The following is a 16,458-nucleotide window of genomic DNA, read 5'->3' as shown; positions in this document are numbered from 1 at the left end:
TATAGGAGATCTGCGCTATCAGTTTATTTCTCCTCAACAACAATGTAATAAAATCCAGAGAGTGACGGAGACTGTCGGGAGCGGCGCTGCACACGGCACCTCATCAGGGTAACAAATATTTGGGAAGGACTTTCCTGGAAGCAGCCGCGGTTAGAAGCCAAGATGGGGGTGACGGCAAACATACAGATACTACACAGCTGCCATCAGATGCCTCATCGTAACCCTTCCATGGCCAGGCCTTCACCATAGACCAGCTCTGATAGATAATACATGGGCTAGAAGCCGCTGACATTAACCCATTAGGCACAGGGACAGTTTGGGGCTTAATGACCATACGACTATATCAGACATTCACTCCTGGAGGGGGATCAGGACGGTAAAATGTGCATGGAGGAAAGAGGGGAGCGCCAAACCTAAGAAGTAACAATACGGCGGGCTCCAGGTGACGACAAGTCATTGCAGCGCCCCTGACAAATGGAGGCCCCTGTCAGCCAGGAGATGTCACAAAAACAAACTCATGTATCTTATTGAGATTTTCAGCGATAACAATTCACAGGATCAGATAATTGTGACGTGGAAGGAAAATGAATCCAATAAAAATCTGACAAGTATAACATGCAAAAGTCTTCACCCCCTGTAGTCTGATCCCCCTAATACAATCCGGGGCACACAATTGTCGTCAGAAGTCACTGAAGGAGTTAATAGATGAGTCCGGCTGTGCAATGTAGTCTCAGTATATATATATATCTGTTCTGTGGAACCCTCAGTGGTTTGTTAGAGATCACTAGTGACCAAACTGCATCATGAAGACCAAGGAACTCACCAGACAGATCAGAGATAGAGTTATAGAGAAGTGTAAAGCAGGGTCAGGGTATAAGAACATCTCCCGAGGAGCCCGGGACAATCCATCATCCAAACCTGGAGAAAGTACCAAGACATGGCCGCCCACCTAACAGATCACTGACAAGGAGAGCGCTGGTCAGAGAAGCCACCAAGAGGTCCATGGTCAGTGCAGAGGAGCCGCAGAAATCCTCAGGTACAGGAGAATCTGTCCACAAGACAACTAGAGGTCACTGCGCACCCCACAAATCTGACCATCTATATGGAAGAGCGGCAAGAAGGAAACCATTGTCATAGGAAGACATAAGAAGGGGCGTCTGCAGTCTATGACCACAAGACATATAGGGGGACCCCGCAAACATGTGGGAGACGGTGAAAGGAGACCAAAGGGGAACGGACTAAATGTAACCCTGCCCATCCCCCTGAACACCCCATCATCCCCCCCACTGTGACACATAGGGGGCAGCATCATGCTGGGGGGGGGGGGGTTAGCAGGGACAGGGGAGCCGCTCAGAGGTGATGGAAAGATGGAGCGAAATACAGGGCAATCCTGGAAGAAAACCGGAGACTGGAGGCTGCAAAAGACCTGAGACTGGGAAGGAGATTCCAGCAATGACCCGAAACCTCCGGCCCGAGCCCCAGTCACTGGTTCAGATCCCAGAATATTCCGGGGTTAGAGCGGCCCCGTCACAGGCCGGACCCAAATCCCTCTGAGATTACTGATCACAGATGCTGCATCCAATCTGACTGCAAAGAAGGGGCCGAAATGTCATCTCTAGGGGGGCAAAGACCGAGCCCAAAGGACTTGCAGATGGGATTGTACCAAAGTATTGGGACAGGGGGTGAGGACTTTTACACCTCACTGTATATGGTACATGAATGAGGGGAAATATAATACAGTATGAGGAGTATACGGGGGGTGAAGACTTCTGCAAGGCTCTGTATACAGGAGCAGTAGGTTGTATATTAGTACTAGGTGTATATACAGGGGGGTGAGGACTTCTACACCTCACTTGTCAGATGTTTATTGGATTACCATACTGAGAACCTTCCAGCATTTTCCTTCCACCTCACAATTCTCTGATACTTTGTGTTATTATCACCGAAAATCTCCAGAAAATCCATTGAAGTTTGTGCAAAGGTCAAGGGGTGTGAAGACTTCTGCAAGCCCCTGTATATCACTAAGGACTGTAGAAGCTTCTTATAAGGCTCAGATTTCCCTCCTTATTTATAAGAATTTCTGAATACTTAGTATCTCGATCAGTCTTGTCAGCAGATCTGCCCAGATGTCTTGTGTAATACATTGTTACAAAATCTCCACATAAACAATGTAACAATCTGCAGGGTCAACACATCTAAACATTGAAGTTAAAGGGGCTCTATCAGCAAAATCCTGCTGCTAGAGCCCCACATATGTGTGAAGTCTTTATAAAAGCTATTCAGGCCCCGTAAATGTTATATTACACTACCCCCCCCCGTTTTAAAATAATAACCTAAAAAGAATGTGCTCTACTTACGCATCGTGCACACTGGGCGGGCATTCAGGGTGTGTCTTCATCTTCGTCCACGCCTCTTCTTCCTCCGATGTCTTCAGGTCCCGTCCTCCTCCGGCGCTCGCGAGCGGACACTGATAAAAAAAAAATATCCTGGGCTCATGCACAGTAGCACGCGGCTTCTACTACGGCTACGGCGCATGCGCCCAGGCCATTTTTTTTTATCAGTGTCCGCTCGCGAGCGCCGGAGGAGGACGGGACCTGAAGACATCGGAGGAAGAAGAGGCGTGGACGAATGCCCGCCCAGAGTGCACGTTCGGTAAGTAGATCACATTCTTTTTAGGTTATTATTTTAAAATGGAGGGGGGGGGGGGGGGTAGTGTAATATAACATTTACGGGGCCTGAATGGCCTTTTTAAAGACTTCACGCATATGTGGGGCTCTAGCAGCAGGATTTTGCTGATAGAGCCCCTTTAAAGCCGAGACTTGTAACAAGGTCATTCTTGGTTCACATCGGTGCAGGGGTCTCTGTCGTTGGGGACCACAAGGGGACTTGAATGATGGAGAACCAGACTGCTAAAATAGTGGCTACCCGCGGACCCCAGAAGGTTATAATGAGGCGCGTCGGGGGTCCGCCATTTTATACTGAGTCCTCCGTCCAGGATATTTCTCTCTCGCTGAGTCTCCATTGGTTGTGACCCTAGCCTTAGGTGAAGGGTCATTGTAGCTGCATAGTACGCTTTATCAGTGATTATATGTATAAGGTCATGTATAAGTGATTATATGTATATGTCATTGACCCCGTGTGGGCGATACAAGATGTCACCTGACCTCTTTTGTTTATTTAGTGATCAGACGCCCCGAGGATTTTATTGTCTATTGTTTCTGTGCTTTTTGAAGCACTAATAAAGTTGGTTGTGGCCATTGCACCGAACATGGCTGGAGCCGGCTCTTATTGTCGTGCCCTACGTGCGGAGATGACGACCTCGAGCTGATCCTGTTACTGTATCTATGTCTATGCACTGTGCTGAGTCTGGGTGTGCTGGGACATGTGGTGTCACTCATCATGGACGTCATTGGTCACTATCATATTTAAGGACACAATCTCACCAGTCTTACCTGTACATAGGATTTACAGCTATACATTGCAATAAGTGACAGGAGATAAGATCACAAATCCTCCCTGCCCTGTATCTTGTCATTTATTGGAAATGTCCTTGGCACAGGGTTAGAATTTGGACTCAACTGAAATACATGGGAGTTACAGGAGGTCCCAGAAATACTCAAGTCATTGTCCGATGTCAGGGTAGTTTTATTCCGTCTACAGATGTAATGACTATAAGTGTCTGCTGACAGGTATATATATATATACCACAATCTACATTTGGAGGTGTCCTCTAGTCCGTCAGTCACATTTGAAGCAGCTTTTCCCTAGTCCTTCCAAAGCTCCCAGGACCTGCTTGTTCTTCAGACTGTAGACGAGAGGGTTCACCATTGGGACCAGAGCGGTGTACAGCAGGGACATGACCTTATCCTGCTCCTGGGAATGCAGCGTATCTGGGACCATGTAGGAGCTGATCGACACCCCACAAAATAACACCACTATGGTGAGATGGGACGAGCAGCTGGAGAAGGCTTTGGCTCTTCCCGCTGAGCTGTGAATCTTTAGAATGGTGGAAATTATAAAGGCGTAAGACATTAATATCATAATGAACGGGACCAATCCCAAAAGTACGCTCTGCAAAGACACCAACATCTCAAGGCCGGCGGTGTCATCCGTGGAGAGCGCGATAATGGTCTTCAGGTCGCAGAAGAAATGGTTAATATTGTGGGAATTGCAGAAGGACAACTTTAAAACCAACACAACGTTCATCAGCGCATTTAGGAGTCCGACTAACCAGGGGACGGAGAATAACGTAACACACACGTTCATGTTCATGATGGCCGTATAGCGCAGAGGGACGCAGATGGCCACATAGCGGTCGTAAGCCATGGAGCCTAAGAGAAGAAATTCTGTCACCGCACAAGACAGGAACAGGAACATCTGCGCAATGCATTCTGGGAACAATATCCTGGTGTCAAAGCTTATTAGAATGGCTAGAAGTTTGGGCAGAGTAGCGGAAACATAAAGGACGTCCTCGGCGGAGAGGTTACATAGGAAATAGTACATAGGAGTGCGCAGCTGAGAGGTCACATACACCAGACCACAAATCAGCAGGTTCCCCAGTACGGTCAATGAAAACATCATTAATATCAGACTGAAAAACACGGGCTGGAAACCGTCAGCAATCAGGAACACCGAGAGGTGGAATTCATAACCAGGCGTGCAGTTTGTCAAATATTCCTTCATTCTGCGGGAGAAAATCAAACACATCATAACCAGAATCAATGAGAAGAAACTGATGAGAACGCAGTGTTACTATGCGGAATTATCCAGGGATCTGGCAGGACGCACCTAAAGATAAGGAGATGACTCTGCCGACTCTGCTCCAGTCTCAACAGCAAAGCTGAAAAGTGAGCGGCAGGGAGCGGCAGAGGATTGTCTCTGCTGCACTGGATGGAGGAGTCAACACTGAAGATTGCAGAATGATTTTTGTATGGATAGAAGCAATAAAATAATAATAATATACTGCATATAATGTAACCATTAGGGTTCAGCGATGGGAAAGATGGGATTACGATTGATGATCGAGCAAATTTCATGAGCGGGATCGACTGGAAAATGATTGGAAATTGGATTTTGAAATCTCAAGATCAGCTCAACCCTGTAGGGACTTTTCCCATAGAGAAGCATTGACTAGGGTTGAGCAATTGGGATCGGGAAAGATCGGATTCCAATTGGCAATCAAGCAAATTTCGTGATCACGATCCGGATTGGCTCCTAAATGATCAGAAATTGGATTTTAAAATCGATCCTGAAATCTCAAGATCTGCTCAGTCCTAGCAAGCATTGGTCACAAGCCTCGATGCCCTAAAGTAAGAGTGTAAAAAAGTCATCCAGAATCCCTCCCGAATGATGTGGTGATTGTTGTACAAAAAAGATGTTGTCAGGATGATTCTAGAAGATATTAATTCATGGGGGTCACTTAGTTTTCCACCCTTGGCACATATGTAATAGTACGGTGGATGACGGGTGGTAAACATGGCGGCCGTACAGGAGTTGAGCCGCCACCATAACAGTCTGGTCTCTGCTCTATTACACAGCAAAGGCCCAGCAGCAGCGCCCACACTTATCCCGGGCATTAACCCTCCTCCTCATTTTCCAAATCACGCCACCATTTTGGGATACAACATCGGCCCCCCGGAATGAAACCCGAGACCGCCGAACCATGGTCTATAGAAGGTTCCCAGACCTGTGTGCATACACTTCTATTACAGGCTGCTCTAGAAAGCTTTTAATAGAAGTGCCATGATCTTTTAATGCATTCGTGATCAGACCCCCTGCAGTTCGAGACCCCCCCCCCCCTCCTCAGGGACAGTAAAAAATAAATACAAATTCTAATCCCATTTCCCTAGAACATGTTTATAAACACATAAAGTCCAACACATACATGTTAGTCATCCCCGTGTCCGAAATGCCACAAACTACTACAAATATTCTTCCCATACAGTGAAATAAAAATTTACAAGATTCGAGTTAGGGTTTCAAAAAGCAACAAAATCAATAGACGTTCCCCAAATTGGTAAAAATAAGAAGTAAATGTGTCTGTGAATAGAAAGACGCCGTGTGCAGGTGCGGAAACATGAGAAACTTATATGTCTCAGAATACGGCGAGTCCGAGAAATGTTTGGATTATTTTTATGGGGTTAATATGTAACAAAAAACCAAAGCATGAATTTAGTATCCCCGGGCGCCCCCATAGGGTACAGATGACGTATGATTTCGGATGCCCAGTGAAAGCTGAAGAAGCCGACCCCAAGATAAAGTCGCACAAAGGAAGTTTCTCTCCAATTCCACCTCATTCAGGATTTGTCTTCAGCTTCCCAATATATTGTACAGAATATGAAACGGTAAAAGGTGTGAAGATGATCAGTCCTGCAAAATGTAAAGGGGCTCTATCAGCAAAATGTTGCTGTATGAGCCCACATATGTGTGAATAGACATCATTATTATTATTCTATTATTATTATATTATTCTATTATTTCGAGTTTCCTAGCACGCTGTACAGAATATTGTGTCATCTGCCCCAAAAATCAACCCTGATACGGAAATTCAGGATGAAAATTTGCTCGATCCTAAAAGGGTTAATAAATGAAATCGTCGTATAAAACCGGCATGTTAGTTCACTTGGATTATTTTTGTTGAATTCCTTGTGTGAAGCTTATTGGGAAGGGGCAAATACTATTTTTACAGCTTTGTAGGTCTTTATTCAATCACAATAAGTCTAAGCCATTGGTGCATGAACGTTACGAGACCCCGGGGTAACAATCTCATCTGTAATGGAATATCTGTTATACCTTTGTAGAGATTATTGTGCTCAGAAGCAGCGGAGAGATCGGAATCCCGAGTCCGGAAACCTCAGACAGAGAATGAGAGGGCGACTGGTTTGGGGCGATATTCTGGCTCCTATAAGTAACATAAAGAGGTCCCGGACTCCAGAGGGATTATTAGGGATTATTACCCCGGGGATTCGCGGCTTCTGTCAGTTTCTTCATTATCCCGGTCCCGTAACAATTAGGTTTTATTTGTTTTGTTAGGAATTTGTTTTGCAGATGAATAATGGCGACCTCGGTATCCTCGTCTGCTTCTCATGCCTGTAGTCTGCTGCTGCAGAGAGTTTCATAAACCAATTCATATACATTACAGTATAAAAGGGAGAATGTGGAGACTGATTGTTCTGCGCTAACGGCAGCCGTAGTAACATGTATATACGGAGGATGGAAGCGTTATATCCGCAACATTAAAGGGGTTGTTGTAGAATTACAGCTGTGGAAAGTGGGTAAGAAAACAAGCAAAACATGGACACCCATCCCCGGGCTCTCCGCTGTCTCCAGCCATTGTCAGGGACGACTTGTTCCAGCAGAAGTCCCCACTATAGATGAGAGAACAGTAAAAATATTCTATATTCAACATTCGTTTCGAATAGCCGCTCAATATTCAACTATTGGAATGAATATGGAACCCCATTATAGTCTATGCGGAAAAATGCTTCGCTACAGGGGATCCCACCATTCCACTCAGGAGGGTCACCAAGTCCACTATGACACCCCAGCAAATGATGCCAACACCCTGGAATGCAACTGGGACAGCAGGGGAAGCATGTCTGGGAGCATCAATACCTTTATTATGTCGGGATCCCTGGCAGCTTGTGATATGCGGGAGCTGACTTTTTCCCATAGGAATGCATTGACCAGCGTTGATTGGCCAAATGCAGAGTACAGCATTCGACCAATCAAAGCTGGTTCTGCCGGAGGCTCGTTTGTGAGGAGGTGGAGTCTAATATCGGACCAGAATGGAGACTGCTGTGGACCGATCTTAGACTCCGCCTCCTCCAGCAGAACCAGCATTGATTGGCCAAATGCTGTACTCTGTATGGCATTCGGCCAATCAACGCTGGTCAATGCATTCCTATACCGAGATGTAGCAGTGCTGGCTGTGTGCTGAGTTCGGCTACTCCGGAGATGAAGCAGAGCTGAGTGTGCAGCAGGGTTCAACACACACTCAGCTCTGCTGCATCTCTTAGTGTGCTGAGCTCTGCCGCTTCTCCGTGTAGCAGAGCTGTGTCAGCACTGCTACATCTAAGTTCGGACCACAATAGAAACTTCTGTGGGACGGATCTTACACCCTGGTCAATGCATTCCTATGGGAAAAAGTCAGCTCCGGCATATCACAAGCTGACAGGGATCCTGACCAGATAGAGCCCCAAAGAGCTGTGTGAGTGACATTCCCCCCTAAATAAAGGTAACCCCTAGCTAACCCTACTGTACATCTGTCCCTGTCTCACAGTCACATAGGTCACAGTCCCAAATTAGTCGAATATTAAATCCACCACTCGTCTAAATTGGAGGTTATCTGATTTCGACAGCCAATGACTTTTTCCAATTTTTCTCCGATGCCTCCGTTGTCCTAGTTCCTGTCCCACCTCCCAGGCGCAGTTATTGGTGCAAAAAAAGCGCCAGGGAAGGTGGGAGGGAATACCAATTTTTACTGCATTTGCCTCATGGTATTCGATTGTAATCTAACACCTCGAACAGCCTGATATTCCATCAAACAGTGTTCGCTCATCTCTAGTCCCCACCACACGTGACCAGTAAGACCAACCAGTGGCCTAAGGCAAGGAGCCAGGACCTGAGCGGTGACGTATGTGGTGACATCCCGGGTCCTCTCCTTAGTCACATATGGCAAGAACTTCCCCTGGATCAAATGCTCAGGCAATGCTGGAGCGGATGGCGGCGGTGGATATCAGTGGAGAGCCGGGGACAGGTGAGTATGGGGGGGGGGGGGGGGTTGGCTTCCTGGCAGAAATCTATAATTTGTGGGGAAAGAGCTGCATTTTCTGCAGTGTATTTTCCAGTGTGGGGATGAGAATAAATAAAATCTCATTGCAGTGTACACCCGAGGGTTATCTGTTCTCATGGATCCCTCATAGACACGAGTATATCGGGGGATCATTTACATGGACCGTGAAAACAACTGTCTCGTGTACAGATCCATGAAGGTCTATAGGGCTGTGTTGGCTGTTAAAGGGATCCTATCATTAAAAAGCTATTTTTTGCCACTAACATGTAGGAATGGCCTTATGAAAGTCTCTTCTTCTCCTCCCTTTAGATGTCTTCTCTGCGCCGCCATTCTGTAGAAATGCCAGTTTTCATCGGTATGCAAATGAGTTCTCTCACAGCACTGGGGGCGGGCCAAGCACTCAAACAGCACTGGGGGCGGCCCCAATGCTGTGAGAGAACTCTCCAGCACCGCCTCCATCTTCTTCAGGAATGGGCTCTTCACGCGTCTTTTTCCGGAGCTGGCAGTAAAACCTCTAGATCTCGGGCAGATATTTGCGGGGAATTAATATGGAATGTCAAAAAGCCAATAATAAAACTGACTTCCTTATGGAGCCCCGCCCAGTCTGAGGAGTGACCCCTCCCTAACCCCAGATGTTATGTCCTGCTCACACCATTGTAATATTTCTTCTGATGCCATGAGATTGGTTGTAACACTTATTTACTGGATAGAGGTAACATTGGGGGGTCTCCAGACTGTCTTGGGGTTCTTGGGTTAAGGTACAAGCAGGGGATTGTGTCACATAAATGTCTTATTACATCTTACTGAATTTATTACTAGTCTTATGGATAAAAACAAATGGGATTAGAAATAATTCACAAGTCTTCATTTCGGGTCAGTTTGTTGGATTTGATATTCTCTGGCTTTTGTTCGGTCTGAAATGTGAAGATTATTTCTATTATCTTTTTAAATTGGTGTCAGACACGAAAAGTTCCCCTTAGGCCCCGTTCCCATAGAGTAACGCTCCGCTCATTCTGACACGTAAACATGTGTCAGAGGGAGCGCTGTAAAACAGAATCCCATTGACTTCAATGTGTGCCGGTCTTACATGTGCTACACTTTGAAATCAATGGGTTAAAAAGCCTCCCACTGATTTCAATGTGTAGAGCATGTAAGACCGGCACCCATTGAAGTCAATAGGATTCTGATTTACAGCGCTCACTCTGACACGTGTTTATGTGTCAGAATGAGCGGAGCGTTACTCCATGGGAACGGAGCCTAACACAAAGATTCAGTTTTGATATTTACTCTGTCAGCGACAAGGAGAGAAGGGGATTATATCTCTGTATAGGGTAAGGTCTCACATACATGACTGAGTGTGCAGCCAGAGGGGGGCGCTACAGTGGTCAGATCCAAGGGTTATTGTTACAGCTCCATAAAACACCTCAGAATGGAACCCCCATTAAAATCAATGTAACTCGGAAGGCGCCTGGATGTTGTTAAATTTGGAATCCCCTCGGCTGTCACACTGGTTCATGTCGTTACCCTCGGGGGGGTTCGGGGATATTTGTAATGTACAAGCAATCCAGAGAGAGATTATTAGTGACTCTCACCCCCGGGACTCTGTGATATTCTGCATCATGGTGATCCCACGACAATCCTGTTACATTTGTTTTGTTAATTGTGAAAAGTTTGTTGAAGTTGATTCCGTCGTCTGATAGAAGGAACTTCTCCGATATCTGGAAACTCTGCTGCTGTATGTAACAATGTCTGACAACGCGTTCCGTCTTACACGCGTATCACATTGAAAGCAATAGGTAAAAAAGTCTCCCATTGATTTCAATGCATAGCGCACGTATGCGAGCACCCATAGAAGTCAATGGCATCTGTTTTTTTACGCGTTTACGTTCAGAATGAGTGGAGCGTAAACTCCATGTGAAGGCTCCATAACACTTAGGAATAGCCTTAAGAAAAGTTATTCTCCTCCTACCTTTAGATGTCTTCACCGCAAAGCCATTTGGTAGAAATCCCAGTTTTCTTCTGTATGCAAATGAGTTCTCTCGCAGCACTGGGGGCGGGACCAATGCTGCGAGAGAACTCTCCAGCCCCGCCTCCATCTTCACCTGGAACAGCCTCTCCCTGCATCGTCTTCCGGCACTGGCTTCAAACTTCTGGGCGTGCGCAGTCGGCTCCGCTGTCAGACCTCTGGCCCAGCCAACTGCGCACGCCCAGAATTTGGAGCTAGTGCTGGGAGAAGAAATGTCATTTTAATGATTGGATCCCTTTAATATCTGATTTTGAGTTTTCTTGGATTCACAAAGGACCAGAAGGAGGCAAAAAAGTCAATTCTCCGTCTTCATGTTCCCAATCTTTGGAGAGTCCAGTAGCCGCAGCCATCAGCGCCGATCATATTCCCAGGTCATAGAACCAGTCACGTCATCCATTACCAATCTTGTGTCACCTTCTACCACTTCATGGACGTCACTGGCATTGCTGAATGATCAGATCCTTGTTGTTATTGCTGTTTCACCACATGGGATGACGGTGCGGTGTTACTGAGCCCCGGTGATGGGTTCTGCTCCTGTAACCGATGTTCTGACAAACTCTTCTCCTCCTCATAGTCAGGACATGAAAGCTCTGAGGTTCTGTCTGACGTCCTGACTCTGCGGCGGACACCTCACATGGCTGACAGATCTGCGGCCGGTCATGGACACAAACAGTCAGTAACTGATGGCACTTAGTGTCCGTTATATGTCCGCTGCTCATAAACCTCAATGGTAAAAGAAAATTTTAAAAAAGTTCTGCATGGAGCATTTTTTTGTCTGGTTGAAAAAACGGACCTGGTTTAACCGGACACAAAGGACACGAGATAAAATCCCATGGAAATGAATGGAAATTGCAAACGGAGCAGCGAGTGTCTGCTGCTAAAATCATGTACGGACAATACCCCGGACACAAGGTTAGTGTGAGCGCCCCCTGAGCTGTAATATAATAATACCGCCATATCTAACAATCCTGGATTATTTGGTAACTACAGACCCCGCACTCTTACACCGCAGCCCGAACAGATCTGAATCCAAGATTTCCGAATTGACGCTGTAATACTTATCATATAAAATATGATCCTATCGCCATCCCAACTGGAATTTTGGCACAGATGACCCTGATATATTATATTATACAGTCCCCCCCATATATTATATTATACAGTCACTCCCCCCATATATTATATTATACAGTCACCTCCCCCCATATATTATATTATACAGTCACTCCCCCCATATATTATATTATACAGTCACCCCATCTATTATATTGTATTATATTACTACCTGTATTATATATAACTATATATTCTAACCTGCCGGGGTCGGACTGTGCGGTTTATCTCTTGTCGTATCCGTTACACTACAATCAGGATATGAGCTCATGTAATCACTTTTCATTCCTTAGACTATAATAGTAGTGATTGTATTTTATAACCTAACGATATACAATTAGCGGCTCATTGTGCGTTACCACCTAGTGATTATACAATGGCAATAACATCAGTCACATTGTAATCGCCAGGTCATTGCTTTATGTGTCTGAGCGATGATATAAAGTGAATGTCCGCCATTAAACATCATCCTGTTTATATAAATGGGTTTAACCCCTTCCTGACATCTGCTGTAATACTAATAGATCCTGGGGGGGGGTGTAATAAATACAAAAAGAAATGAAACAGAGGCGTCAAACACAAGGCCAGGGGTCATATCCAGATGACGGACTTTTTTGACCCATGACCCAGGACTGCGTCTGCCATGAAGCCACCTGAGGTCACAAACTTCTTCCTGAGCGACCCCCCAATATTACCCCCAACTCCACAGGCCATAACTCCGACCCCCGGTCTGACCGGACTTCACTGGAGATTGTCACATCATGTTCTGTTCTAATTCACATCAATAATAATGGCTGAATCTTACATAAGTTTCTTTTGCTGTTCTTAATGTGGTGAAAAGTTTCACTTGTTCTGAACGATTCTTTCTTTGGCTGGGTTACAGATATCGGTCGCAGCGCGCAGTAATATCCCCCGAGACGCTCATGAAGTAAGAACTTAGAAAGAAAACTTAAAGCTGCCGGGAACAAAGTGAGGGCGGGCGAGACCGAGGAAAAGGACTTATAAGAAATGTGCGCGGCCGGGCCTGAGCCTTCCAGACGGATCCAGCGTTACACAGGTATACGGGGATGGAGGCCTTGTAACCAGTAAGACCAGTATATAGCGGCAGCAGCGTGTTGTCAGATTCGTCTGTCCCATTGCTGGTTTGTATATATCCGCAGTATGTCTATGGTAAGCCGCGCCAAAATCTGCATGTTCTGTGGATAAACTCATTGTCTGCAACTGAAAGTAGTACGTTGTGAGATATGGCGCATAGACGTGTCAGCAGCACTTTGTACGTAATGTAATACACGACTATTAGATGAGTCAGGAACGTGCAATGTGGACAGGACTGACTACCTGGATGTGACTAGTGGCCAAGGAGCGCTGGCCCTGTGACTTATATGAATGCTCTTGTATACTTGTTTCTTGCACACTTAGATGTGTAATAGTAATCTGCCTGATACAATCATCTCCGGTGTATCATCAATGTATCAGTCATGGCTCCGGCTCTACCAGTATAGTGTTATGTGTGACAGAGACCCATTACAGATGTCATTGTCATAGCGGCTTGTATACGATTAAGAAAACTACACCAAGGGGCAACATGGAGGCTCAGTGGTTAGCATTGCAGCGCTGGAGACCTGGCTTTGAATCCCGCAGGAACAACATCTGCAAGGAGTCTGCATGTTCTCCCTGTGTTTGCCTGGATTTCCTCCCATTCTACAAAGACTTTGTGATCCCTATATACAGTATATATATATATATCCCTATATGGGGCTCACAATCTACATTAAAAAAAAAGCTGCACCTTGCTATTTACATTAGAGCCAATGGGCAGGACACGGGCGGCGGGGGCTGCTCCTGCATCCATCACCTTATTGCCACTGATGTCCATTGCTCTCATCCTATTTCTGATGGGGTCACTCTGAGGTCTCTGCTCTCCATCTCTTTTCACTTTCTGATCTTATACATTTCTTATTACAGGAGATGAATCTACAAACTGATAATTGTTCTGGAGATTTTCGCCTCCTCTCATTCCCCGTCTCGGCAGATTTCCAGCTGGTGCTTTTCATTGGGATCCTCTTATTGTATTCCCTAATTCTTCTGGGGAACCTGGTTATCATTGCGCTGATTTCTCTGACTCCTCAGCTTCGCACCCCCATGTACTACTTCCTATGTAACCTCTCAGTCCAAGACGTTGTCTACGTTTCGGCCATTCTTCCAAAATTCCTGACCATTACGATCACCAAAGATTCCCGGATATCGTTCCCAGGATGCATCGCACAGATGTTTCTCTTTACGTTTTGTGTAGGGACGGAGTTCTTACTCCTGACGTCAATGGCGTATGACCGATACGTGGCCGTTTGCGCCCCTCTGCACTACCCGAATATCATGAGCAGAGTGACGTGCGTCCTCCTTGCCTTGGCCTCCTGGCTGCTCGGCTTCCTGACGGCTCTCGTACATTCTCTCATGGTCTCTTTTGCTTCCTTCTGCAGTTCTCAGGATATTAACCATTTTTATTGTGATCTGAAGACGGTGATCGGTGTGGCGAGCAGCGACACCACGCACATCAAGACCTTGTTATTTGCGGTGTGCGTGCTCTTGGGGTTGTTCCCCTTTTTGCTGATCCTGACCTCTTACATATTTATTATCATGACGGTGATTAGAATCCGCAGCTCGGAGGGTAAGGTGAAGGCCTTCTCCAGCTGCTCGTCCCATCTCACCGTCGTCATCTTATTCTACGGGACGCCGCTCAGCTCCTACATGATCCCAGAGAGTCCACACTCCCAGGAAAAGGACAAGACGCTCTCACTGCTGTACACCGCCGTCGTCCCTCTGCTAAACCCTCTGGTTTATTCTTTAAGGAACAAGGACATTTTGGCCGCCCTAAAGAGCGTGACAGATAAATATTTCAGGTTTTCAATAAATGTGATGAGCCGTAAATGATAGGGCCACGGGGTGTGCGGGATTATAGTATTGGTGACATCTCTTCTCCTGTTATTGGTGATCTGTCCTCAGCATACACCGGCAATGTTTCACATACAGGGCTTAGAGCAGACCTCCCAACCGTCCTGATTTCTGTGGGACATTCACGAATTCGGTGTCCTGTCCCGCGGTCCCGGTCGGCGGGAGGTATGTCCCGATTTCAATTCATTGGCGTTCTGCTTTAACGCTGCGCTCTGGCTCCTGCATGTGTAGGGGCAATGTGATGACGTCACATCGAGCCTACAAGTACGTGAGTGGAGTGAGAGAGCGGAGAGAGCGGCGGGGGAAGGTGAGTGTAAGTATTTGTTTGTGTTAAACATTGAGGGGAACATAATGTAGGGGGCTCACGAAACTGGGGTCAGAGATGGGGGAAAAGAACGACATGAAACTGGGGGCAGAGATGGGGGACATGAAACTGGGGGCAGAGATGGGGGACATGAAACTGGGGGCAGAGATGGGGGACATGAAACTGGGGGCAGAAATGGGGAGGACATGAAAATGGGGGCAGAGATGGGGGGACATGAAACTGGGGCAGAGATGGAGGGACATGAATCTGGGGGCAGAGATGGGAGGACATGAATCTGGGGGCAGAGATTGAGGGGACATGAATCTGGGGGCAGAGATGGGGGGACATGAAACTGGGGCAGAGATTGAGGGGACATGAATCTGGGGGCAGAGATTGAGGGGACATGAATCTGGGGGCAGAGATGTAGGGGACATGAATCTGAGGGCAGAGATGGGGGGGTCATGAATCTGGGGGCAGAGATGGAGGGGACATGAAACTGGGGACAGAGATGGAGAGACATGAATCTGGGGGCAGAGATGGAGGGGACATGAATCTGGGGGCAGAGATGGAGAGGACATGAATCTGGGGGCAGAGATGGAGGGGACATGAATCTGGGGGCAGAGATGGAGAGGACATGAATCTGGGGGCAGAGATGGAGGGATATGAATCTGGGGGCAGAGATGGGGGACATGAATCTGGGGGCAGAGATGGAGAGGACATGAATCTGGGGGCAGAGACGGAGGGGACATGAAACTGGGGGCAGAGATGGAGGGATATGAATCTGGGGGCAGAGATGGGAGGACATGAATCTGGGGGCAGAGATGGAGGGATATGAATCTGGGGGCAGAGATGGGAGGACATGAATCTGGGGGCAGAGATGGAGGGACATGAATCTGGGGGCAGATGAAGGAGTTATATGAAACTGGGGGCAGAGATGGAGGGGGGGACATATAATTTACAGGTGACTGTAGGAGGATTATACTGTGGGGGGGGGGGCACATGAAAAATGAATGAGAATGGGCGGAGTCAGCATAAGAGTGGGTGGAGCTAAGTTTGCCCCTATTTTGTCTCTCTTTTGGCTCTGGCTTAGAGACATTCAGGACCAGGATCGACCAGCTGGAGAATCTGCCATGACAGTGTGTTATACCCGGCACACAGATGTCTGCTCAGAACCAAGTGTCACTGATACCCCTACACGCACAGCGCCTGCAAACCTCCCAATTATTTCCATGGCCTCCTCTTCTCTCCGCCCCCGCTGTGTTAGGTGTCGCT

General features: G+C 46.9%; 1 protein-coding gene across 1 annotated transcript; it reads left to right on the top strand.

Annotated features, from left to right (window-relative positions):
* Positions 1 to 4,042: 4,042 nt before the first annotated feature.
* On the top strand, positions 4,043 to 14,861 carry LOC142217890 (olfactory receptor 5V1-like). Its single transcript, XM_075286213.1, has 2 exons — positions 4,043 to 4,064; positions 13,933 to 14,861. The coding sequence occupies exons 1-2, from the start codon at positions 4,043 to 4,045 to the stop codon at positions 14,859 to 14,861; spliced, it is 951 nt and encodes a 316-aa protein (XP_075142314.1).
* Positions 14,862 to 16,458: the final 1,597 nt, after the last annotated feature.

Source organism: Leptodactylus fuscus, chromosome 9, assembly GCF_031893055.1.
Source record: "Leptodactylus fuscus isolate aLepFus1 chromosome 9, aLepFus1.hap2, whole genome shotgun sequence".
NCBI classification, from domain to species: Eukaryota; Metazoa; Chordata; class Amphibia; order Anura; family Leptodactylidae; genus Leptodactylus; species Leptodactylus fuscus.
Note: the sequence above shows the minus strand (reverse complement) of the source record. Positions and strands in the feature narration are given on the sequence as shown.

What these genes read in the sequence shown, in the direction of transcription:
- LOC142217890 (XM_075286213.1), top strand. Translation starts at nt 4,043, where the DNA reads ATGAACGGGACCAATCCCAAAA. An exon ending in GAACGGGACCAATCCCAAAA is followed by an intron (nt 4,065 to 13,932) that starts GTACGCTCTGCA and finishes ATTGTTCTGGAG; the next exon opens with ATTTTCGCCTCCTCTCATTC.